Raw genomic sequence first — 26,321 nt, forward strand, 5'->3', positions numbered from 1 at the left:
CGCTGCGCTTCGGGCAGGCCGCCGTTTTCGGGCAGGCCGGACCGGCCTCTGGCCTCCCCTTCACCACCGGGCCCTCTGCCTTCGGGCCGCCCATCGGGCTAGGCCAGGCGCCGGCCTTCACGGCGGCGGGCAGCGGCAGTGCCCCGGCGGGCAACGCGGGGTTCAGCTTCAAGCCGCCCACCAACCTGGGCAGCTTCCCGGGGCCGAGCGAGGCGCCGGGCGGCGGCGGGGCCTTCGCGGCGCCCCCCGAGTTCCGCTTCAAGGCGCCCGAGAGCGCCGCCGCCTTCAAGCCGCTGACGAGCAGCGAGGCGGAGAAGGGCCCCGCTGCTGCCTTCACTTTCTCGCCGCCCTGCGGCTTCGCGCCCGAGGCGAGCCCGGAGGTGACGGCGGGGGGACCTTTCTTCTCGCGTCCCGCCGCCGCGCTGGGCCGGCAGGAGGAGAAAGGCCCGCGGCCGCTCTTCGAGGAGCCGGGCGAGCCGGCGTCCAAGGGCCTGAAGCGGAAGGAGGAGCGGGAGCGCTCTCCCCGGCGGGCGGCGGCGGGCGGGCGGGCGGCGGCGGCGGCGGCACCGCCGGAGAAGCGGGCGGTGGTGTTAAGCCGGCCCCGCGGCGGAGCGCTCTTCGGCCGCATGCTGAAGGAGATGCTGCGCAGCCAGGGCCGCGGCCAGCGCGACCGCGGGGAAGCCGCCGAGGCCGAGCGGGGACCCACAGAAGAGACGCCGCCGGTCGAGGCCCGGGACGCCCCTCGGGAAGGTAGGATGGGACGGGGGAAGGTCCGTGTCACCCCGTGTCCCCCCGGGTCACCGCGCTCTCTGAGGTCGCTGCCTCCGTTCTCATAGATGCCGCCGCCGTGACCCCTGCCCGCCGGGCTCGGGGCAGCGAGAGCATGGAGGGGCTGGGGGGGCTGTCGCCCGGCGACCTGACCGCCATCCAGTGCAAGAACGTCCCCGATTACCTCAACGACAGGACGGTGCTGGAGAAGCACTTTGGCCAGTTCGTGAAAGTGCGGCGGGTCATGACCAGGCGCAATAAGAAGATGGCTATTATCCACTTCTTCGATCATGTGAGTATTGGAAGTGGTTGGCACAAGGACAGGTTCAAGTCTGAGTGCTTGGGGATGGGTGCAGTGAGAACTGCATCACTGTGGTAGTGCCGGTATGGTTTTCACTTGGCAGAAGGCTTTGTATTGTGAGCACTGTGTTACAGACAGGGGTAGAAGCACACTGAACTGCACCTAAGGCATGGTAACTACCAGAGTTCTGCCTGGTTTTAGCTGTCCTGCAAGCATCAGGCTCAGATACCAAATGGATCTTGTGTTTGTTGGCTCTTTTAGACCCAACCTGAATTACACACAGTGCTGTGCTCTTGCTTGGGCTCAGCAGCACTAAAGGTGAGGTGAACTCGTGTAATCTCTGCAGAGTGACCTTTACCTCAATGCTGAGGTGTGTGGAGGAGCCAGTTCAGAGACTGCGTGGTCTGTTCCTGTCTTCTGCTTAAAAACACATCTTTGGGCTTTAAGGTTACTGGAGCTCTTGGAAGTTTTGTGGAATCTTTGTAGAAGCCAGTCCTGCTGATTGCATGCAGGTCTTAAGTGAGAGGCTAAAACGCAGTAACCAGAACCTTATAGAAACTGGTGAATGTTTCTCTGGTGAAACCTGCGCTGCCTATTTTGGGGTGATGCTCATGGGTTTTCAAGTTTTCATGCTCTGCTTTTGTTTTCTTTCAGGCCTCTGCGGCTCTTGCCAGAAAAAAAGCAAAAGAGTTGCACAAAGATATAGTAACGTTTTGGCAAAAGAAGAAAACAAGTAAGTCTGTGTTTGCAGATAGGATTACTGGGTGATACATGAATGGTGTGCCTTCTGCTCAGTTCTTGTTTCCTCGTGTGCTAAAATGATCTCCATACAGGAATGCTAAAGCTCCCGAAGTATAATTATTGAATCACAGCCTGGTTTGTGTTGGAAGGGACCTTAAAGCTCATCCAGCTCCAACCCCTGCCACGGGCAGGGACACCTTCCACTAGAGCAGCTTGCTCCAAGCCCCTGTGTCCAACCTGGCCTTGAACACTGCCAGGGATGGGGCAGCCACAGCTTCTCTGGGCACCCTGTGCCAGCGCCTCAGCACTCTCACAGTAGAGAACTTCTTCCTAATGTCTAATCTGAATGTACCCTCTTTGAACTTGTTCCTCCTTGTCCTGTCCTTATGGGCCTTTGTCAGAAACCCCTCTCCAGATTTCTTGTTGGCCCCCGTTAGGCTGTTAAGTGTTAATATTAAGGCTGTTAACCTGTTAAGGCTGTTAACATATGAGTGATGTTAACTTTGTGCTCCTATCTAGAAGTAGGGTGATCTTTGTGGGTGTAAGAAAACCCAGTTTCAAATGCCTTGCTGCCCACTTCAGAGCTTGGTCTGGCATGTGGGCTTCCTGAGAACTGAAGTAAAGAGACCTCTGGAGTGTCTGTGGTGTTGAGCTTGCTGTTTGGCGTATCAACAGTTGCATGCTACTTGAACCAAGAAGAGAACAATCTACAGAGAACTGAGTTCAGCAGTGGGAAACCTGAATTGGAATTAGGGCAAGAGGAGATGTCAAGTTGGCTATTCATGCCCTAGGTGAATGCTGGAGTTGTCAAGTGCTTCCTTTTCCTTAGCCTTAAAAGGGCTGCATGTGTGCTTTGGAGATGCTAGCCTGGGGATAAGCTTCATCTGTCAGCAGATAATGGTTCACCATAGCTTTGACCAACCACAGACTTGCCTTCAAACAATGAATAGCTGCGAAGTTGTCTTCCTGAGAATGAGCATCGTGAAGCAGCAGCTGTAGGGGTGCCTGTTTGCCTTTGTAGATGTAACTCTTGAGAAGGCACGCCAGCCTCAGCCTAAGCTTGGGTATGTGAAATAAGTGCTTAACATGCTTCAGCAGGAGCACTGGGAGTTGTGGTTTATTGTAAGTGAAATGGATTTCGTATCCCATAGAGAGTTATGGCTTGTGAATTATGTACCAGACCTGAGAGGATTTGAATTTGGACAATGGTCAGACTTCAGCTGCTGACCAATTATAGTTATTGCTACGTGGTGTTTCACTGAAAAATACTTCTTATAGGACAGTGAAGCTGACTGGCAACCAGTAGACTTCCTCAGTACCGCTTCAAGTTGTCCTGAAAGTTTTGCATACATGTCCAAAACTGACTCTTAGTTTTATTTTCTATTAGTTTTGATATTTTGTGCTTTGAAGCAAACTGTTCAACGGTACCACAATAGCAACCAGGTTATTGTTTAAAGTGGCAAGTACCCGGCTTCATGTTTGTATGTCACTTCAGGTCCAGCAAAAAGAGAGTTTTCATCCAAGGAGAAGAAAGCAGGTGAAGATGAAGGAAGGCAAAGCAGTGAAGAGCAAAACTATCAGCATTCCCCTCTTCGAAAACCTTTAATAAGATCTTCTGGCAGCAGTGTGATACCTGGTAGAAGGTATGTCTGCTCCTCTGGGAGCCATCTGGCAGGAAATGGAGTGCACAGGGAAAAGTGATGATCTCTGTGTGCCAAAGAGTCATATTCTTGTCAGAGAGTGTGCTTCCCTTGTCTTTTCTGGTTTGTCTGAATTACAAGGTCACAAACCTTACACTTGGTCAGAAGAACACTTCTGACTGCATTTTAAGATCATTTACTTTAATCTACATATTTGTTCTGAATATTTTGTTCATCACAGCATGAGGAACAACACCTGCAATAGTGAGGCATAAGGGAATTGAATGAAGCAGGGCAGGGCCAAACTAGGACCGAGTAGTAAAGACACTTTTCTGTGGTCATGATTAAATGAACCTCTGAAATGAACAGTTTCATTTTTAGGCAATTACAGTTCTGTGGAAAGAGAACTCCCTTTTCAGAGGTGATGGTGAGTTTGGATCGTTGCCTTGTCTCACTTCAAGTGAATGGTCTTTGTAGAGGAATCTTCCTGGTTTGTGTCAGTTGCTGAAAGGGCAGGGTTGTCATCTTTCTGTGGCACCTTAATGGTGTGTCCAGTTTGGTATATACACTAATCTATACCTATTTGGTATAGGTAGTCATGTAACTATAGTAATATCTTGTGAAGGAACGAATACGCTTTGATTTACAAAGTATGTTTGTATCTGGGCCCTGTAAAATCTTTTCATAATCTGTTTCTATAGAAAACACTTGGTGATGTGGTTAATGGTGGACTTGGCAGTCCAGAGGTAATGGTTGAACTTGATGATATAAAGGTCTTTTGCAGCCTGGTTGATTCTGTGATTCTCTTTCTTCACACCAAGCAGCAGGCTAGCTCCTGGTTTAAAATGCAAAGTGATGTGCCATAGTGATGCAAAAATGCTGCAACAGCCATCTGCTTTTATCCACTCTTAAGAGACCTTCAGTAATACCAGACTTTATTGTACAAAGTTTGATGCTTTCACCACAGTCCGAAATGCTTGGCAGTGTTGTCAAGGCAATGCTCAGGATTTAGGAGGATTAAATCCTTGTGCTAGTGTTAGCTTGTAACAACTGCAGTATGTCAATACATACTTGCTTACTTGATGCATCGCCTTGTGAATAAAATACTCTTCTGAACAGAGATGTTGATGTTCTAAAGAAAAAGTGAACTGATTAAGGCTGGGGTATGCATTAATAGATTACTGATGATACATTTTCTGGTTTTAGTTCTCCAGCAAAGAAGTCTGGTCTTCGAAAGGCACTGCAGTTTGAAGCAGAAATGTTTGATTCTAGTGCTGAAGGGCAGAGCTCGGAGGCCTTGGGAGCTTCACTGTCGTCTCTTAGTAACCTGGTAGGATTAGTGGCTGAGACATCTGAAGAGAGATACCGTCTTTTGGACCAAAGGGACAAAATCATGCGACAGGGTAATCACACAAGTTAATGAGTGTAACGTCTGCTTCTCTGTTGGAAAGAAATGAAGTGTTTGGTGGCTGTTGTGGTACTGTGGAAATGGCTTTAAATAGAGTAACATGGAGCAGGCTAAGATACCCTTCTGTTGTACATATATACGTTAATTTCTTGTAAAACATGCAAAAACCTGTTTTACTTACTGCACATGTTTATTTCTTGTGGAAAGTGAATAGCAGACTGTTCATCTGTGAAGGAGGCTGTGTGGAGAGATCTGCACCCCTGCAGGCTCGCTGAAGAAAGCTATGCAAGACTGTGTTTCTCTAAATTCAAACTACTAATTATTTCAAGAGATGGCACTTTGTTTGAGTGCTGGGTTGTAAACCCTTCCATCCTCCTCTTGCCATTTCAAAGCTGAGCCTACTCTTAACGTCTTATTTTTAATATCCACAAACAGGTTTCTCACCCACTTCATGTGGGATTGGGAAATTGCCAGTGCTTAGTCTAGACACAAAACATTGAGTATCTTTTAGAGGTTTCAGTCTTCTCAATCTCAATATCTGGGTGGGACTGTAGGAGAAACTTATCCAAACAAGTGGTGCAACCCTGGGACAGGTCCCAGCGTGGGAGACCCTCATCCTTGTGTGATTCTGACCCACTCCAAGTTGTGGGGCATAGCCCTGCCCTAGGTAGAAGTAGGCTGGGAATCTCTAGAGACCTTTTACCACCAGTTCTTTCTGTAACTGTTTCTCCAGCAGTGTATTTCTTGACCAGCATACAGATCCCAGCTGTGGGGCATGTGGCATCCTTAGGCCTGTGTTGATAAACACAGGATAAAAGCTCATTATGAAAACAGACTAGTGTTTGTGTTTCCTTAGTGTTAGTTCAGTTTTATTTATTTTTCTCTTTTTTAGCCCGAATCAAAAGGACTGATCTTGGCAAAGCAAAAACTGTTATTGGTACTTGCCCAGACATGTGTCCTGAAAAGGAGCGCTACATGAGGGAGACAAGAAACCAGCTCAGTGTCTTCGAGTTGCTTCTAGGATCTGATAAGGTATGAGCCGTCTGCGTGCGGGGGTTTGTTGTTCCCAGGTCATCTTGCTGCTTACATAAAGCTGTCAGTGTTGTCTAGCTTGCTTACAGGGTTAATTCTGGTGGAAAAATTCTGGAGGTCATTTCAATAACGTCTCACAATTCCCAGTTGTAAAAGAATGAGGGTAGAAAATTGCTTTTTCACTCTGTCATGGCTTTTATTTAGCTACAGGGGGGCTTTCAGAACTATAGTTCTAAAACTGTAGGGCAACAGTTTATGTTGTCTTAAAGATTGTGAGATGGAGTCAACACTTAGGATCCTGTCATAAAAGAAAATGTATTTGCTATTGTAGCAGAATGGACCTGAACCGTTAGTGTAAACAGTGGAAAAGCCCCTTTAATAATCTGCTCCTTACTACAGTAAAGGCATGGATGGGATGAAATCCTCTATACTCCTGAAAAGTTGAACATACTCCTTGGACTTTGATTCTTTTCTCCATATCCTGCAGGTAGATCATGCGGCAGCAATCAAGGAATATAGCAGGTCTTCAGCAGATCAGGAGGAACCTTTGCCCCATGAATTGAGACCCTCTGAGGTGCTGAGCATGACCATGGACTATTTAGTGACAAACATTATGGATCAAGGAGAAGGAAACTACCAAGAATGGTATGACTTTGTCTGGAACAGAACTCGTGGAATACGAAAGGTAAGTGCTGGTGGATGGAGGTGTTTGCTAAGAGAAAACAGAAGATCATGTAATGCTGTAAAAAGTGTAGCAAAAAGCAGTAGTAATTTAAATGTTTTGAATTGCAAAGTGACTCGGAGAACAGTTGAAATGTGTTTTCCAAAGGTAGTGCCAGTTGACTATGCTCTTCACCTGTAGTTTAAAGACACACGCAGTGTGTTCTGTATCATTGTGCTAGGATATCACCCAGCAACATCTCTGCAACCCGCTGATGGTGTCTCTGATTGAGAAGTGCACTCGCTTTCACATCCATTGCGCTCACCACTTGTGTGAAGAGCCCATGTCTTCCTTTGATGCCAAAATCAACAATGAGAACATGACTAAATGCCTGCAGAGCTTGAAGGAGATGTATCAGGACCTGGCTAACAAGGGGATTTACTGCAAGAGTGAAGCAGAGTTCAGAGGCTATAATGTCTTGCTGAATCTCAACAAGGGGGATATTCTCAGGTGGGAACAACAGATATCACTTGTTTTCTCTCTTTGCTTTGTGGAAGAATTGTGATTAGGATTAAGTCCTGAGAAATTGTAATGGAAGCAAATAATCTGAGTTGCAGAGGGTTTTTTTTGCCAAAGAAAGTGTACTGTAGTAATGTTTTATTTGATATTTTCAATAGGTCCTTTAAAGAAGTTTCACTGCTTTATCTGCAGTAGAACCAAGGAAAAGGGAAAAACCATTTCATGGGCAGAGGCATACTTTGCTCTTCTGGTCAACCTTTTGCCTGCCTTCCTCCCTAGCCGATGGAGTGATGTACCTATATAATAGCATGCTGATGATGCAGGCATCATTAGAAGATTAATGCTACTGCAAGTTTAATTCACAGCCATTTGGTTTGGGCAGGAGTTGCCTGTCTTGCTTATAGCTCCTTATTTTAATTCCCTTTTGTTTCAGGTTGCAAAAGGGTTGTCTCTGTCTTTTGTCTCCACAGAGAAGTACAGCAGTTTCTTCCAGAGGTTAGAAACTCTCCTGAAGTTAGATTTGCTGTTCAAGCTTTTGCTGCATTAAACAGCAACAACTTTGTGAGGTTTTTCAAGTTAGTGCAAGCAGCTTCGTATCTGAATGCCTGTCTCTTACACTGTTACTTCAACCAGGTGAGAAAAAGGCAGATGTATGTTTTCTTAAGTATTTACAAGAAAAAACAGTCTGGGATTTTGGGGAGGAAATCTTAGCAGAAAACTTGGTGGATATTTAGCCTTAAAAATAATCTTAATTTTGCTTCTTCAGAAGCATTTAAAAATATATCAAGAGTGTTCAGCTGTGATTTAAAAGGCAAATACTAAAATGCTCTTCTTGGCTTTTTTGCTCCATAACTGTGTACAAATACATAGTATTTTCCCTGAAAATAATTGGGAAGCAGAGAAGTGAGGCTTTTGCAGAGGAAGCATGAACCTGCAGTTTCAGATGCCTTTGCAAGCTTTTTCTTCTGTACAAGAGTCACAAAGGGATATGCTCAAAATGAGCATCATCAAAGAGGAGCAGAAACTAGAAAGCAAGCTAAAGCTAAATCTGCATAGTTGTTTGTGTGGCTGTCTGACAGAGTACTGGTTTATTTTAAACATGATTTCACATTTATAGTTACACTTGATAGTAAATTTTGGGTTCTCTAACTTAGGTAGTTACAAGGCTTTTTCTTTTGTCTTCCCCCAGATCCGTAAAGATGCTCTCAAATCTCTCAATATTGCCTACACTGTCAGCACCCAAAGATGTACAGTGTTTCCCTTGGATCACTTGGTCCGCATGCTCCTGTTCAAAGACTGTGAAGAAGCAACTGATTTTATAAGTTACTATGGCCTGAGTGTATCTGATGGGTAAGTGTAAGGAGAAGGGCTCTGTGCCTCAGTGGAGTAAAAGCAGTGTTAGGTGAAGCATTAATGTAGATAGGCTGCTCCTGCTGTTTGCAACCAGGCATAGTAAAGAAGAAGTGAAGGAGAAGGGCTGGGCTCTGTAAGCAAAAGCACAAGGACAGTGATGGGTACAGATTATAGTAATCTGTTCGTTATTATAATTATGAAAATGTCTTTAATTTTACGTCTTTCCCTCAAGAAACGGGGTTTGTATCCCTGTAACTAGCATGACTTCCCATGATAGCCTTTTTGCACTTGTACATTTACTGGTTTTTACTTGGTTTGATGAGGTGACACGGGATTTCAAGGCACCAAAATTCCTTCAGCCTTCTGAAAGGTTGAATTGGGAACTCTGTCTCCGTTGGATTCCAGGGTCTTTCTCCCTGGATAGAGACATTGTGGATAACCCTGTAGAAAAAATAAATAGTTTCAGGCTCTTATCTTGCAGCTGAATTGTAGGAAATGAACGAGGATACAGTTCTGCCTTTCAGGAAACTGGTGTTATTGTGATGTATGTAGTGCAGGATAAAGGAGAACAGTGCAAACTCAGTTGTTCTGAGGATGTTGGAAGCCAGCAGTTTGCAGATAAAGAGTATCTGCCATGGAAATATGTACAGGGTAAAATGTGCTCCTGCAGACTGCCAACTTCAGGAGACTGGAGAAGACAAAAGCACATGAGCATGCCAGCCAGTGTTCGATTTCCTGTTAACATTCTGGTTTGAAAGAATGAATTCATCAGACTATAGGTTCAAAAATTAGAAGATGATTGTAGCTTTTAAAATTACTTCTGTAGAGAGCCCTGCATCTGTGATGTGGGATGTATCTGTCCGGAGGATGATCACGGGCTGGAGCACTTCCATACAAAGACAGGCTGAGAGCATTGGGGCTGTTCAGCCTGGAGAAGTGAAACTGCGTGGAGACCTCAGAGCAGCTTCCAGTATCTGCAGGGGGCTACAAGGATGCTGGGAAGGGACTCTTCATCAGGGACTGCAGTGATAGGACAAGGGGTGATGGGTTCAAACTGAAACAGGGGAAGTTCAGGTTAGATATAAGGAAGAAGCCCTTTACTATGAGGGTGCTGAGGCGCTGGCACAGGGTGCCCAGAGAAGCTGTGGCTGCCCCATCCTGGCAGTATTCAAGGCCAGGTTGGACAGAGCCTTGAGCAACATGGTCTTGTGTGAGGTGTCCCTTCCCATTACAGGGGATTGGAACTAGATGATCTTAAGGTCTTTTCCAACCCAAACCATACTAGGATTCTATGTAGTCTAGGTAAAACTACAATACACATAGTGGATAAAGGTTAAATGGAGAAAGACACAGAACAGTCCACGAGGGTGCCCAGGAGCATTAGTACAGTTTGTACGCTGGGAGGATAGGTGTGAGGACAGTGCTCTCTGCCTTCCCTGTTCTGGTTCCAGCCAAAGACTGAGATCTAGGCTACAAGGAGCAAGCCAGAGTGCCCAGTGCCTGGCTCACTTTGCCCCCACTAACTGAAAACCTATAGTTTACTGGAGCTTTGAGGATGTACTCCTGGTTTTTATCTTTCCCCAGGGCTTACGTGGAGCTGAATCGCTCGGCTTTCTTGGAGCCAGATGGATTACCCAAACCACGGAAATCCATGTTTGTCAGCCAGAAGCTAACTGTCTTGGTTGGGGAAGTCGTAAATGGTGGCCCATTGCCTGTGGTACCTCACCATGTGCCTGTGTCCAGCTTCAACGGACAGAACAAGTACATTGGTGGAAGCACCTCTGTGGATCAAGCTAGTACTAGCCAAAAATCCAGCGTGGAAGCAATAGGTAAGAGCAGACATGCAGTTTTAGATACTGCTCAGGAGCATACTACTGTGTTGGCTCTGTGAGGAGTTCTGTTTTACAAAGCAGGAACTGTTCTTGGCTCGTGGGTTGAAATTGCATGGAAATTTGGATGTAATGGAAGCTTGCTTTCATTTAAATGTACTTTGGTATCTGTAAAAGCTAAGAAGCAACCTGATTAATAAAAGACATTCCCTAGTACAGGAAACACACTAAGGGAAATGAGCAGAATTTTGCCAGCATGGGTGATAAGCAGTAGCAGTCGTTTTTCTCCTTCTCAGTAGCTGGTGCAGTGCTGTGGTTTTGACTTTCAGCCTGGTAACAGTGCTGTGATAACACCAGTGTTTTTAGTTGTTGCTAAGCGATGTTTACTCTGACCAAGGACTTTGTGAGTCTCATGCTCTGCCAGGGAGGAGGGGAAGTTGGGAGGAAGCAGAGGCAGGACACCTGACCCAAATTAGCCAAAGGGGTATTCCATACCACAGCACGTCATGCCCAGGATATAAACTGGGGGGAGTTACCTGGAAGGGCTAGATTGCTGCTCGGTTTGGCGTGTGATGAGCGGTTGTATTCTCTTCCCTTGTTATTTCCCTTATTGTTATTATTATTGGTGGTAGCAGCAGTGGTTTGTGTTATACCTTAGTTACTGGACTGCTCTTATCTCAACCCATGGGAGTTAAATTCTTTCGATTCTTCTCCCCATCCCTCTGGGAGCTGGGGGGGAAAAAAGGGGGGATTGAGCCAGCGGCTGTGTGGTTCTGAGTTACTGGCTGGGCTTAAACCACGAGAGTGAAATAACCAGGTATTTACTTCCTTCAGACAGCCAACTTTCCTTTTCAGTTTGCAGGTTTTGTATTGCAGCTGTTCACAGTGTGTGTATAAAATCATGTTGGTTTTCAAGTCTGCTGAGCATAGGGTTTTTTGTTGAAAGTACAGCTCTTCTGTGTATTCAAGAGGGGGTGTAGGTGCTGTGTGTATTTGACTTAAAACAGGCGTTTTATTAGGAATGTATATAATGTGCACTAAAAATGTTAATGTTTTATATAAAATAGTCATAAATTAGTTTCTATGATGTGACTGTATTTTTAACTTCAAGGCAGCAAGCCTCTGTTGTCTGCTTGTTTTACGATGAGGTTTATCAGAGAAGCCAGCTTTTGAAGATAATACTTTTGCTTCTACTTGTGACTGACGTGGCTTCCTTGATTTTTCTCCTCCCGCCATCCCAAGAGGGAAGAGTGGAAAGCAAAGGTGTGGATTTAGATGCCGCAGCAGTAAGAGTCCAGCCCCCAGCTCATCTTCTGCCCTCACTGTTACCTCGCCAGCTTGTGCCAGTGCTGCCTCCTCCACAGACCATCTCCCAACCTCCTGGACAACCTGAGCCTCTCTCTTCAAAGCCTCAGCCTGTCTACACAGACATAGTAAGGAAATCTAGATCCATCATGAAGTATGTGGGAAAGATCTGTGAAAATAACTAAAGATAACTGAGTTCTTAGGTTGGTTTAGTTCTCCAGAATCTGCACGTGTTATGTGTAGAATCAAAAGGAGATGCTCCTTGCTTCAGTGCTTTGGATACCTTGAGAACTTGTTTCCTTGAGCTATTCTGAAAAGAGAAAGTCTTGCATGATTTCACATGCCAGCCTGACATAGGCTAAAGAGTCCCATATGTTCAGCATTTACTTGAGAAACCTCTAAGGAGAGAGTCAGAAAGTGATAGTAGAAAGTGAATATCGTTGACTTAGTAGGTAAGCTTTGCTTTCGTGAACAATACTGAGCTGTTTCTTAATGACGCATATTTCAAATATGAGACATGACAAAGTTTCTCCTCGTGGGTCTGTGACTATTGATGTTAGATCTTGAACATGTACCTGTGTATCTGGGCTATTCCTCTTTTTGTACCTTCCACATGTTTAGATACGTACTAATGCTGAACCCGTCTCAGAGTCTCTCATTGCTTTGTAAGCTACAGCTGCCTGTTCTACCTAAACATGGCTGCATTTCAGTGAAGGTTAGACCTGGTCATTTGGAATTAAATCAGCTAGAATGAGAAAAACTCTCAAGTAAGAAAAGACGAATCCCTCTCAAAATTCACTTTTAGCTACTGTTTCCTAACATGACTTGCCCATATTTATTACAGAAAGCTGCTCCTGTTTCTGGGCTGTTACTAGCCTTTTAGGTAGTCTTAAATTTCCAGGCTGTGTGTTTGATGAAGTTAGCTTAGTTTGTAAGTAGAAACACAGATAATATTACCAATTCCAGTCAATTAAACAAGGCTGAAAAGCCTTATTCCCAATTCGCATCTGTGCCCAGGCCATCCTGAGCAGGGCTGCATCTTGCTTCAGCTGCTTCCTCTGCTGTGTTGTAGGACATCGCAGAAGTGGTGGACGTGCTGTTGCAGGAGGTCCTCAATGGAGAGTGCAGCGACGTCGGCAGAGCAGGAGTGGCTTATGTGACTGCTGCCATCTGGTAAGGAACATTTTTGCTGCTACTGCTGGGGTCAGTCGTTAGAGCTGCAATTTGCCAAAGCAGCACCATGTGTGAAGATCGTAAGAGTTAAGGCAAGGTCTGTAGTGGAGATAGCCATACTGATACAGCTGAGGGAAGAGCAGACCTTTCTTCAAATGCCTGCCACCTCCCTGTTACACACGAGCTAGGCTAATGGAAGGCTTACTGCAAACCCCTCTACACCTTGCCTTGCATGATACTCACAACACTGCTGCAAGAAGTGTGTTTTGTGGGAGGGAAGGGGCCTGAAGGGGGAAAAAGGAGTGAGTCCAGATCTGTCTGCTTCTCTGCTTCATATAACGTTTCCTCTCCAAGGCCATTGGTAGTTGTAGATGTGAGATTGTAACCAAAACAGTGTTATTTATGCCCCAGTGTTTGGACTATTGCTGAACAGCAGAGAGGCAAGGCCTTCCTTGTTTCCCCCTCTTGCAAGCCTGTGGGTAGGCTGGAGGTGTGGCAGAGGCTGGTAGGAGACACAGCAGGGACAGCTGACCTGGACTGAAGTCCATACAGTGTGGTGTCATGGTCAGCAATAAAACTGGGTTTGAGGAAGAAAGTGGATTTTCTGGTTTCCAGGGTGGCCACTGGCCTGAAACTGTCAGGCACTAGACCATGTCGGCAAGGTCCTATCCAACCTTGGCCTTGAACACTGCCAGGATGGGGCATTTACTGCTTCTCTGGGCACCCTGTGCCAGCACCTCAGCACCCTCACAGGGAAGAGCTTCTTCCTTATATCTAACCTGAACTTCCCCTGTTTCAGTTTGAACCCATCACCCCTTGTCCTGTCACTGCAGTCCCTGATGAAGAGTCCCTCCTCAGCATCCTTGTAGCCCCTTTCAGACACTGGAAGGTGCTCTGAGGTCTCCACGCAGCTTCTCTTCTCCAGGCTGAATACAGGGCTTTGAATGAAAACTTTCTCGCTTTGAAAAGAGACTTGCTCTTCCTACACAGCACCTCGGAGGCTGCTGTAGAGGAACTCGTGACTGAAGTGACAGGGGAGATCCTCAGACAAGTGGCTGGAAGCGTGCTTAATGCGGAAAGGGAGCGTGTCAAAGAGGAAAGGCGCAGAGTAGAGGAAGAGAGGTGAGTGGCTGTTTTTCCTGTGCATGGTGGGCTCTATTCATCCTTAGGCAGCATTAACAACAGCTGGTGCCACCCTGAGGCCTTGCCCAGGGGCTCAGCCCCTGTGTTTTTCTGCCACACCAACAGCACTCAGTTTATCTCACGCTGGGATTGTGCCGGCAGGCTGCCCCTTCCACACGTTCAGATGTGCTAGCTCATATTTTGGGGACCTCAGAGCCACTATGAAAATCATGGCTCGGGATTTTGGGAACTTTAATACCCACAGAGCTTCCAGAGAGGGAGGTGGATCCCAGCTATGCTGTTATGCAGGAACTTTTCCTTCCGAGTGAGCTACTTGTCTTTAACTTACTGTGGTAAGAATAAAATCACCCTATTGTTATGTGTAGTTTTGAAGGAAAACTGGCTCCATGCAAAGCTGTTTAAAGAGAAAAACTAGCTGGTGGCAACTCAAGCTGTACGTGAATTAACTGTCTGACACTGCTTGTAGCACTTGTGTAACTAAGCAGCAGGTTTGCAAGTGTAAAACTGCAATCTTGCCACTGGTGTAAATGTTTTCTCTGTCCTTCCAGGAGAAAGCAGGAAAAAGAAAAGTTAATAAAGCAGTGGAGCCAGTTGGTGGGGATGGAGTTAATGGAAGAAGTAATAAAGGAGAGTGTTCAAGAAGCTTCAACCGATGAGTTAAAGTAAGTACAACATACTGTTATGCTGTACTTTCCTGTAGGATGCTTTCCTAAGGGTAAGAATTTGTCAGGGAGTGGTAGGATTCCTGCTTGGATTTCTCTGAGGTCATCTTCACTAAGCTACTTGAGAAGGAAAGTGTAGTTGATTGTGCAGCAAGTGCCAGTTTGCAGTCATGCTGTCAGCCAGTGGTGGTCCTCCAGGGTGAAGGGGATAGAGGATTGTTTAGGGCAAAGCAAGGCTGCTCTGTGTGCTTTTTCTTCATCCGACTCCCTTGTGGCTCAGCTGTGGTCTCTCTTGTAGACCCTTTGTTAGAAGCTTGTGATCAGTGTAAAACTTGAATGACTTCTAATTGATCACAGGTCTTATTCAGAAGAGCTGTAGAATAGAAGTATGGAAAATCCCTTTCCATTGCTTAATGTGAAGGTCTTCCGTGTGTGCACCTCAGCTAATTGTATGGGCATTTGCTGCAGTCTCCACCTCACTAGAGGTCTTGGTTTGTTTCATTTTGAACTAGATGTGCCTTAGAAAAAGACCGGCAAGCCCGCATTGCTCGCTGTTCAGAAGAAGTCTGTGGTCATGTCATGGAGCTCTTTCTGGAGGATGAGATCTTCCAGATTGCTAAGGAAACCCTTCAGGAGCTCCAGTGTTTCTGCAAGTACTTACAACGGTGAGTTGCTGCCCTGTATCAAAACTGCTTTTCTCAGGAGCGTAAGTTACTACATGTGAGGAGGGGAGCACACCCTCTTGGGCTCAGCTTGGTAGGAGATTTCAGCTTCATTTTATTCAGAGACTTGTAATAATTCCTCCTTGTGGTCTTTCTGTTGGACACTTCTTTTTCTGGATATGTGGTAAGGGTTATGGGGCTGTTGTGGTGTTCCAAGGCAGAGATTCGTTCTGTACTGCCCCAGTACAGTCAGGTTGAGGTGGATTTCAGGTGGGATCTGTCACCATTAAAGAGGAAGGAGCAGAGTAGTCCCTTTTCTGTGGAACACCTCCCCTTGTAGAGTTTTCTGCCCTAAAATTGAGTTCATGTGTCTCTTCAGGGCACGTGTTAATAGTCTTCAGTGCTCCTTTTGTCTGGATGGGTTTTTTGAATGGGGCACACGGCCACCCCTTTTGGGTGCTGCATATGTACAGCTGGCAGGTCTCGTCCTGTGCATGCTCCATTTGAACTCTGGCTTTGCTGCTGTGTGTGTGCAGAAATACAGCCTGAATCCACTGCAGCATCCACATGCACCACCTCACACTGTCCCCTGGGCAGGCTTACGTGAGTGTTTGAGAGCCCAGTCCAGTCTGAAGAACGAAGATGAGAAACATAGAATCACAGAATGGTTTGGGTTGGAAGGAACCTCAAAGCTCATCCAGTTCCAACCCCTGCCACAGGCAGGGACACCTTCCACTAGAGCAGCTTGCTCCAAGCCCCTGTGTCCAACCTGGCCTTGAACACTGCCAGGGATGGGGCAGCCACAGCTTCTCTGGGCACCCTGTGCCAGCACCTCAGCACCCTCATAGAGAAGATTTGTTTCCATGACAGAACCCATTTGGTCTACAGAAGAGTTTAGTATTGTGACCTATTCTCTTCCAAAGGTGGAGGGAGGCAGTGGCAGCCCGAACGAAGCTGAAACGTCAAATGAGGGCATTTCCAGCTGCTCCCTGCTGCACTGATCCAGAAAACAAGCTGAAAGCACTGTCCCCCAGTGCAGAGTGGCCTGTAGCCATGGAGAGCTTGTGCAAGAGGATTGTAAACCTGGGGAATGGAGGAAAGCTGGGAGTCTCTTGCACAAGGTAAGGATACTTCTAGTGACAGCAGTTTGCAATCTGGTTGGTTTTTGGAAGGTAAGTTCCAAAGAAGCCCTCTTCTTCCATTGCAAATGTTAATGGTTTTGCAAAACTTAGTTCTTAAACAGCCACCAAAAGGCACTTCAGGCACAAATGCTGTGACAAAGACTGAAAACATAACTAAATCCTTCTTCTATTAGCCACCACTTTCTAAAGTGTCTGCAGTACTTCTCAGGTCTTAGTGTTCCTTAAAATTGGTTAAAGTACCTGCTTTACACCAAGAATTACAATCAGGTGTCTCTTGTTTGCAGATTGAATTGGATGAGAAACAAGACAGCACATGAAATTAAAGTTCAGCACTTCTACCAGCAGTTGTTAAGGTATGTTGGTGTTTGATCCTTGGCAAACTGTAACAGAACTATCAGAAGGTCAGCAAGGAATGGCGAATCATACTGGAGTGTGCACTGGCTTAAGCTATCTGGTCCTATTGCCATGGGTTTAAATTTAAGGAACTGGTAGATATTACGGGGTTTTTTGTACCTGGATAGGATGGGATGTAAGAGGAGAGGAGTGAATGAGCTGTTACCAGCCTGGCAGTGCAGCAGGAGGTCTGCTTTCTCATGGCTCATCATGCATTCTGGTGGTCTGTGTGTTTATTAGGGCAGCATATTGAAGCAGTGTGGAAGTGGAGCATTTCATATGTGGTCCACAATCCCCAAACTAAGGCTCGTGTATCAGATTTAGCAGCTGCAATTCTTGAAGGCACCTTCTCTGTGGTGAAATAGATGGACAATACATCTGAGGAATTGGCTCTAATTTTGGACAGTTTGAACTGGACAGTAGCTACTTCCAGTATTGCAAGATACAGTAAAGAACTCAGGTTAGATGTAAGGATGCACTGGGACAGGTTGCCCAAAGAAGTGGTAAATGCCCCATCCCTGGCTGGCAGTGTTCAAGGCCAGGTTGTACGGGGCTTGGAACAACCTGATCTGGTGTGAGGTGTCCCTGCCCATTACATGGGGTTGGAGCTGAATGATCTTAAGGTCCTTTCCAACCCAAACCATTCTATGATTCTATGATGAAAAACATTCGCAGGTGTGAATGAGCACTAAAGGGGTGTCTTTTCACAAGTTTCTCTTTCTCTTTTTAAGTGATTTAGCTTGGACTCCCCTGGATCTTGTCTCATTAATCACTGAACATACTCCACTTCAACAAGAACAGGTTTTTTGGAAGGTGATACTGGTTTTGCCAAATGATGATGAATATGTGGAGGATGATCCCAGCAGGTGAGTAAAAGAAGCAGGTTGCTGGGTCCCTTTCTCAAACAAGACAGTCACACAGAGAACAGTAGTAGTATACAGTCCTTGATGTGTTCTTGTTATTACCCTGTACCATGGGAAATTTCCAGGTGGTGTTGTTTTGGTTTGTGTTGTTTTTTCTCCAGAGTGCTGTAAAAGAACATAGCTCTAACTTACTGCAGTGGTCTGCATCTTCTCCTGACATTGTTCATTGAATTCCTTTTGCTTATACTGAAAACAGAACCCCTTGAAATACGTAGCAGTGTAGGCCATTTCAGGACATTTAATAGCTATTTAATAAAATCCAAGCAATATGAAGGTTGGGATCATGATAGATTGTGGTGTTGGAAGGGTGTTTGGTGCTTAAACTCTTTTTTGTTTGCCAGGGTATTGGTGGATTGGTTGAAAACCAAGTTTACAGGAGACAAAAGCTGGGAGAGAAAAGCTTCACATACAGAAGGTAGAATTCAAACACTAACATTATTTAGCTCGCCTGGCATGCAGGGGAGCAGAAGTATTAAAGTCAGTGTGTGTGTCAAGGTAAGTGAGAACAATTTCCTGATACCTAACAGGCTGTAAAAGCAGGATGTGCTCTTTTCCAGTAGCTTTTGTGTAGAAGCTTTTCATCCTGTGTCCTTGTCAGATGGAGAGAGATGGTGCTGGAGGGGTGGGATTGTTAAAAAGATCTGAAAAAAGATGGATTTTTCTTCTCCTTGTTTCCAATCAACTGAGTAAATACCTGCCTAAACACACTGCAATAGTTAGAGCCTCAATCAGCTCCATTCCTGATGCCAAAGCAGGTGCTGAAGTTCACTTTTGTGCTCAGCTGCATCTCTTTGACACATCCATGTTTGTCCCACAGCTCATTGTCTTAGGATTCGTGAAGCTCCTGGTAATGAATGTCGAACCTGAATGCTACTGATAGTAAACTGCAGATTTTGGTATGAAAATACCTTTGTTTAGCTACCTTATTGTTACCATCTTTGTTACTTGTATAGGTAGCCTATGGTGCGCTCTCTAACTCTGAGCTTGATGCGGCTGAGATGCAAAAAGACTTGCTTGGAACCAGTGGTCTCATCCTTCTCCTGCCGCCTAGAGTTAGGAGTGAAGATGTTTCAGAAGATGATGTTTATTGGCTTTCAGCTTTGCTGCAGTTGAAACAGTTGCTTCAGGCCAAACCTTTCCACCCAATAGTTCCACTGGTTGTTCTAGTCCCTGGTCAGGGAGATGAGGCCATAGAGAAAGAAGTAGAAGAAGGTATGTAATTATTTCTATGTCTTGTAAAAAAGCAATGTGAATGTGTCCTGGGTTGAGCTGTAGCAGTTATTTTTCTCCTACGTTTAGGGCTGCCCTAGTAGAGCTATTGCAGCCTCTCAAGCACATCATCTAGTAAATGGGGAAGGCTTTGCAAGAAATTCTGAGGCCTTAAGAACTGATCAACATGGAAAGAGATGAACTTTCTTTTGATTTCCAGTTTTCCTTTGCACACAGTATTTGATCCTGGGTGTTTGTGGGCGAGGAAGGAGGAGAGAAGTGATGCTGTGAATTTAGGCAGTGTGTGGTCAGAGGTGTGTTCTTTTCCTGTGTATGTTTGACAGGTTTTCTTCTTCTTAAGGTTTGATGCTGCAGGACTTGATTTCAGCCCAGCTTATTTCAGACTACACCATTGTTGAGCTCCCAGGTTCTATCAATGACTTACAAGGCACCACAAGGGTAAGAACAGCAGCTCACATAAAGAGATAGTTGGTTTATCATTAACTTCTCAATTGCTAATGCCCTAGAAGGAATGATTATGTCCTCAGTAGCTTAAATTACTCTCAGTCCTAAAATACAAAGGACCCTCTGTAGCAATTCTGGCTGCTGTGAGTTCACCAGTATTTTTCCATCTGGGTGAATGGGACGAAGGGATGCCCATGTCATCTCACATTTGTGAAGGATTGTATGTATCTCTCCCTGACAGCCTCCAGACACCAGCTTCTCCCCTTGCCCTTCAGTTTGGTCTGTGCTTGGCAGTAGTGGCCTGGAGAAGACTCAAAAGCCTATGGTGGAAAATGATACTGAAGTCTAAAACAGTTTTTTGTGGATGGTTTGGAAAGGCGGGAGAGAGTAATGGCCAAGAGCAGCCAAGTTGACTCAGACCAAAAGCAGCTCCAGCCCTGTATTCCCTTCTTAAGGTGTCTAAAGAAGACGCCTAAGAGAGAAAGTGAGAACAAGCCAAGCCCAGAGTGATTTCCCCCGCAAACCCTCACAGCTTGCGTCTCTCTGCAGTTAAAGGACTGCCAGGATCAGACATGGCTTCTTTGGATATAGTCCAAATCCCCCAGATAAGTTTTTGACATCCCCAGTGTCTTGCAGCAGGGAATTCCACTGCACTTGCGGTGAGCAGCCTTTTTCTGTTCCTGAGCCTGCTGCACATGAATTTAGTTTGTGACCACCAAGTTAGAGAATTACTATTGCAAATATTGGGATAATGAGAATTGATTTGTTTGTATTTTGCTGCATAGTATCTTGGATAGTGTTACATGAGCAGTGTTCAAGGCCAGGTTGGATGGGGCTGGGAGCAACCTGCTCTAGTGGAAGGTGTCTCTGCCCGTGGCAGGGGGTTGGAACTGGATGAGCTTTAAGGTCTCTTCCAACCCGAACTATTCCATGATTCTACGTCAAACTTGGGGTAGCAGGATTGAATCCTTTGTGTCCTGATCGCTGCAGACCAGTTTCCAACCGCCCATGTGTTGTGTGTTGTAGGTCTCTGCGGCTGTGGGCTGGCTGGTTTCCCAGTGCCCTGAGTCCCTTGAGCTCTGCAGTCAGACCCTTCAGGAGTACATTGAGGATGGGATTGACGGTGAATTTGGGAAGCGCTTCTACCATGACTGGAAGGAGAGGCGGTTAGCTGGCCTGCCATCTCAGGAGCCTGGGGTCATCATAGAGCTGTACAACAGCGTGCTGCAGTTCCTTTCTGATGTGGCATCCTCAGAGCACCTTTGTGACTTGTCTTGGCCTGTTACTGAGTTTTCAGAGCCTGGGGGTAACAAGCAGTTGCCCCACCTGCAGTGGAACACGACTGAGCACCTGGCCTGGCTGAAGAAGGCTGTGCTGTCCTTCCAGATCCCATACCTAGATCTGCCTCCATTAGGTGGTATGTACTTCAGGCTGCAGTATCCTTCTCTCAGGTGTGCCTGTGCTATGTTGAACTACCAGCTTGTAGGGTGGGTAGTTTGGCTTAGTCACAGATTCTTGCCATTTACTTGGTTGGTTGGTTTGGTTTGCTTTTTCCATAGCTCCTTGGCGTCCTGTTTGCCACATGATTTTCCAGTACGTGACTCAGATTGCAAGTTCTGCCCATACCCAACCACTGATCCAGTCTCAAGTGGAGAATCTGCTGAGCAAAACTTACCAGAAGTGGAAAAACAGAACATCTGGGAACACTGATGAAGATGGACCTTCTGTTGATGAGGTCCCTTGGGATGATATCTTGTTAGCCTGCATCGATCATAAACTGAGAGACTGGAAACCACCCAAACTGCGTATTAATCCCGGTATTGTATGACCTTCTACAACATGGATGGTACTCCCTGCACAAGAGTGTTTAATAACTTGACAGTGGTGCCTTTACGTATGGCAGGGAGAGAGCTGTGACTCTCCTGTGCTTACTGCACTGTCTTCTCTTTGGAATGTGCGTTTAGTGTTATGATTTGACTTGAGCTTGTGATTAAGAACTCTGTCTCTCTATGGTCAGAGTCTTTCAACGCAGTAGGAGAGGGTTTATATTCAACCTAAGGCCAGGAATTGGTCCTTTAGAAGTCAGGTAAGCTCAGGTCAGCTGAGCTGGCAGCCACCACTGGTAATGAGCACTTCCATGGGTTAATGAAGTTTGTCTTGGGTTTGTTTGCTTTCAGTTTCAAGTGTGTGGGTTGGCTTTATTTTGGTGCCCTGGTTTGCTTAACTCTAGGGAGCTTCTTTAAATGAAATCACTACTTAACCTTGAAGTGAACCTTAACCTTACTTAACCTTAAAGCGGACGTGGCACTTGGATGCACTGGAATTTTTTTAGTGAAGATAAAGCAGCATTTTACAGTCTTTCCCAGGAATCTGGTATCTGTTGGAACAATAAATCAGCTCAAGAAAACTCCTTTTTACACGCAGATTGCAACTTAAGGCTGCTTGAAAGTGAACACCCAAATGTTTCTTCACATTGGCTTAGTACTGAGTTTCTCTTCTGAAGGGGGGAAGTCTGTTCTAACATTCAGTGTTGGCTTTGGGTTTATTGACAGAAGCAGTAAGTGAAGATGGTCAGATTCGCGTGTACTTCTTCAAGGAGCACTTAAAGAGCTTCACTCTCCCTTTTTCATGGGAACAAGCCAGGCTGCGCACGCAGGAGGAAATCCGGCAGAGCCACGCAAGGTGAGGAGCATTCAGCTCTCCCTTGTGCCATCAACCAGGGAGGCTGATGGGGGCCTCTGCAATGAACAGAGTGCCCTCAGTGCTGAAAACCAGCCTGTTGGCATCCCCCCAGGATGTGCTTTGCGCATCTTGAAATGGTGTCCAAGCGTGTGCTGAAACGGGAGTGAGTAGAGTTTATTTCTACAGGGTTACTCAGCTCTCGAAGAAATGGATTACTTGAGGAGTGTTAAAAGTGTTCAAAGTGGAGGAATCCTGCCAAAGAAAACACTGCTGAGGCTTTGGAATTACAGCCTTGTAGTCTAAGCACACAAAGTAGAGGGAAAAATAGTATGATGTTGGGGAAGAGCACAGGAATGAATCATGAGCGTGTGCCCTTACAGCCTGGACCTGACAGCTCAATTACATGTTAGATGGTTTGCAGGTTTACTCTTTGGTAATTACATGTTAAATTTTGCAGTGTTTTGAGTTCAAAAGGAAGTTTTGTCCCCAGCTTGTGGGAAGACATGAGGAAAATCCCACTGCTGAGAGAAAACGCTAGCTGGGGACAGGCTGCCTTAGAGCTGTGTGGCATCAAAGCATTTGAGATCTCAGGAGTCTAGCTCACTTCCTTAGCCTTGTTCAGACAGAAGCCAGGCTCTCTCCCCTGTTGGAAGCTCAGGTGCTGCTCTGCTGTGTAGCCAGAGATACTGGGTAGATACTTCGGGGTGCATCTCAGCCCCCTGTCAGGTTCCTCTCATATCCCCCCCCCCCAGGAGGTGGTATGTTGGACCCTGGCACAAGGGAATTAGGTCATCAAATGATCAGTTCTTACTGCCTGCTGTTTCCAAACTTCAGACTAATGGGGAAAAGAAAAAAAATCAACACACTGATACCAATTTCTGTGCTTTTGTTTGGTTTTGTGGTCTTTTCCCCTCAGGTCAAGGGTGAAGTCTCCCGTCTCTTTTAAGAAACCATACAGCTTCTCTATGATGCCGAGTCAATATGGTTCTGGCATGAGCATGCTGTCGGGGCAAGAAAAGAGTGTTCCCAGTATAGATGAATTCACAGGCACTGCCTCAGCCCAGGAGCTTCTCCCACAGCGTTTGTTGGCACAGTTGCAACAGGAGAAGATGGAAAGCAGGAGGTAAGTTCCTAAAGCAGCATCCTTTCAGCTCCAGCCAGGGTTGTAATCAATTCTAAGTTGTAATAGGAAGCTGAAGTCTGACAGTGCTAGGAAACAGCCTCAGACTGTGTCTGGCTTCATCTAATTTGGTCAAGCACATCAGTGCCGTGCAGTTTCTTGCTAGCTTCTCCTTGCACCACAGGAATAGTCCAGGAAACTGGAAACTGTGGTCAGTGAAGCCACCAAACCTAAAGCAGTACAGCGTGTACAGCATCTGTGTCCTGCAGTATCACAGATACTGTAAAGTCCACTTTGGGATGTCAGTTTGGTGCCTGTAGCAATGCAGATCACAAAGCTGAAGAACTAAAGCTTTTGAGGTTGGCCCAAGGGTTTCTTGTCTTTTCTGCCTTCCTCATCAGTTGGGTGTTTTAAGGATATATGGGTCCTTTCTGTACCACAACCTTTTACAGGTGGATATTCATCATAGCAGTTGGGTATGTCTGACCGTGTTGGAAATGACTGTGAACATCAGGTTCTTCTTGCAAATACTTCTGAACCCAAAACTGTTGGTTAACCCACTTGTTACAAGAACAAAACCAGGCTGAAATTTGACTGGTGCTCTCCATCTTTCTGTCCAGGTTTGAGGAACAGTTGCACCAATATCTAGCTGAGGACATCAAGCCGCTTGGTGATTTCTTAGGTCTTCCTCTCTACCTGCCCCAGTCTCTGGTCTCCACCCCAAATGTCACCTGCCCATTGAGGAAGAGTCGTGTGTCATCTGCTCAAGAGGTAAGAAAGGGTGGTGCTGAGATTTAAGGAGTACAGGTGCCAAAACTACTGTAGTTGCAAAACCTGTAGTGGGAATTACGTTGGCCTGCTGTGTTGGGTAGACTTGGGAAATAAAGAACTAAAAAAGAACACCTTGGAAATCACTTCTTTCCAGGGCGGGGGGGGGAATGCTTTCTGCAGATCTGGAATAAGAATTCTTCACAGGTATTAATGTTTGCTGCTGGCAGTCGTAACAGTGTCCTTTGTGGTGCTGCACTTTAACTTGTGGAAAATCACTGCTGTGGGTCAGCTTCCCCCAGTTAAAGGAAGGCTGGGAACAGGAATAGAATGTGTTATTTTTGCTTCACCTCCTCAGGGGCGAGAGGTGCTGACCTCCATGGTTGTTCTGAACAAGGGGGGAACAGCCACTGAGCTGAGTTCTTTGTTGGTACTGGGTCATGTTTCTTTCTTAGTCTCATCTCTCTTCCTTCTGCCCAGGCTGGGAATCCAGAGGGTCACAAGCCTTTGGTGGAGGAGCTCAACCCCACGCTATCAGACAGACTGAAACACTTGCAGCGGCTCCTCAGAGCAAACAAGGAGGGTGAAGTTGCCTCTGAGCTTCACTTATCTGCTCTGTTGGACATGGTGGATACTTGAGAAGAGCGAATGTGTGCAGGCCAAGAGACTCAGTAAAGAAATACAGGTCCGGGTGGCTGAACAAACAAGCTCCTGTGTTTGTCCTTCTGGGAGAAGAATACAGCACATGGGGGGCTTGGGTCCTTGCACTTGGGCTTGGCCTTGCACTGAGCTGGCATGCTTTGGCTCTTGTCACCCTCTGGCTCACTGCTGAGCTTTGGCTGGTCTGGAACTCCTCCTTTTCTGCTTCACAGGCATGGAGAGGAGGCAAAAGCTTTTCTTGGAAGGCCTTAAATTGACACTTAGTGGTGATCTCTTGTTGCCAGCTCTCAATTGTGGGTAGACTTCAACTATAAGGTAGCAAGAGCCTCTGGGAGCATCAGAGGCAAATGCTCTCCATAGACACAGTCCCCGAGTTCTTGTCCCAGCTTGGTGCTTGCTTGCTCCATGCAGAAGCTGCCTTGCAGTAGTACTGTGGTTTGATACCCAGTGTCAATACTGTCATTCTCAAGTCAGTGCAACACTGCAGCTGTATTTTGTACTTTTTGATGCTCAGTGCAAATCCAGAAGGGCTTTTTTGTGCTGCTGGGCCCAAGTTTGGTTGTGTTGAATATTTAAAGCATTAAAACCAGCTGAGTTGCTTATTGTACAGATGAGTTGTCATGCTGGAAAGTGGGACAGTTCAGTAAACACCTATGGAGAACTGACTTTGCTTGTTTTGTAAGAGCAGATTACCCGCATTCTCCATTAAAAGTCTGGGGCTTTGGAAGCTGAACACCTTTGGTTTTATTTGATATTGATTCCCAGTAAGCAGTATGAAGGTAAGACTTCGTGTCTGCAGTATTCCTGTGCGAGTCATGTGTTTTTATTATTACAATATGAGAGGTTTCTCAGACAAACCCCTGCCAGGTGAAATACAAATGACCACAGCCTTGGCAGTAGCACTGATTCTCTGCCCTGCCAGAGACAAGTTGTCTGATTTGCTTCTAATTTCATTTGACATGCTCAGTAGTCCACATCTGTCATCTGCCTTCCAGGAAAGTAATGTTATACTTGTTTTTCTTTTAATAGCATTTGTATTATTTCTCTTTAGCCTAGAATAGCAACGGTAGATCCAATATGAAGTTGAAATTTTGCTTTGAGGCTGTCCATATTACATGATACTTGTATTGGCTGAGTTGCGTTAACTTTGGTGACAGGGGAAGTGGAACCAGAGTGGTGCTCTTGGATGTGTTTGACCCCAGTATGCTGCTGCTGTTCTGAATTAAAGCTCTAAAACCCCAGCAGCATTTGGGGATGTGGTTCACATGCCTTGATGTAAATGTGTTTTGTACCTAGTAAATTTTGAGTGGCTTCAAATGGGCTGTTGCCTTGTTGCTATGCAAAAGCTCCTGGTACAGGGTGCTCTCAAAGGATGTGGTGGATGATGCTACAGTTGTCAAATGTGAATCACAGAGTGGTTTGGGTTGGAAGGGACCCACAGGGCTGGGACAAGACCTGGCGTAGTCTCTGATGGTGCATGCCCAGCCCGTTGCGTTGTTCACTGCTCTGGGAAGGGAGCATCGTCAAACACAGGGCAGTATCGGGGTGTTAGCAGGGAGATGGGGATGGGATGAAAAGAGCTCTGGCTCCTCCTCATAGACACGCAAGAGAAAGACCTGAGCACTGGGGCATCCAGCCCTGCCTCCTGTCTCTGTTACCTGGGTCTGATGGCAGGTACCAGCTCCTCCGCTTGCGCACCCTGGCAGCACCGCGAGCAGTGTCACAGCGAGTCTATAGCTGGACCCTGAGCCTCAGTGTCCCA

At 46.1% G+C, this 26,321-nt stretch overlaps 1 protein-coding gene across 1 annotated transcript; it reads left to right on the forward strand.

The window, feature by feature from the left end:
• Positions 1 to 3,333: 3,333 nt before the first annotated feature.
• On the forward strand, positions 3,334 to 25,864 carry MCM3AP (minichromosome maintenance complex component 3 associated protein). The gene is made up of 24 exons (XM_080631985.1): positions 3,334 to 3,453; positions 5,751 to 5,890; positions 6,378 to 6,575; positions 6,793 to 7,061; positions 7,541 to 7,703; positions 8,260 to 8,420; positions 10,008 to 10,252; positions 11,495 to 11,685; positions 12,630 to 12,730; positions 13,721 to 13,852; positions 14,422 to 14,535; positions 15,048 to 15,200; positions 16,121 to 16,318; positions 16,624 to 16,692; positions 17,464 to 17,598; positions 17,997 to 18,150; positions 18,609 to 18,867; positions 19,226 to 19,323; positions 20,356 to 20,746; positions 20,889 to 21,146; positions 21,882 to 22,011; positions 22,928 to 23,134; positions 23,752 to 23,902; positions 24,380 to 25,864. Exons 2-24 carry the CDS (start codon positions 5,810 to 5,812, stop codon positions 24,536 to 24,538), a joined length of 4,017 nt encoding a protein of 1,338 aa, XP_080488111.1. The 5' UTR covers positions 3,334 to 3,453; positions 5,751 to 5,809; the 3' UTR covers positions 24,539 to 25,864.
• Positions 25,865 to 26,321: the final 457 nt, after the last annotated feature.

Source organism: Psittacula echo (assembly GCF_963264785.1).
Source record: "Psittacula echo genome assembly, chromosome: 20".
NCBI classification, from domain to species: Eukaryota; Metazoa; Chordata; class Aves; order Psittaciformes; family Psittacidae; genus Psittacula; species Psittacula echo.

Coding starts and splice junctions, on each gene's coding strand:
- MCM3AP (XM_080631985.1), top strand. CDS start 5,810: ATGTGTCCTGAAAAGGAGCGCTACATGAGGGAGACAAGAAACCAGCTC. Junction 6,576..6,792: donor GAACTCGTGGAATACGAAAG/GTAAGTGCTGGT, acceptor TCATTGTGCTAG/GATATCACCCAGCAACATCT. Junction 13,853..14,421: donor CGCAGAGTAGAGGAAGAGAG/GTGAGTGGCTGT, acceptor CTGTCCTTCCAG/GAGAAAGCAGGAAAAAGAAA.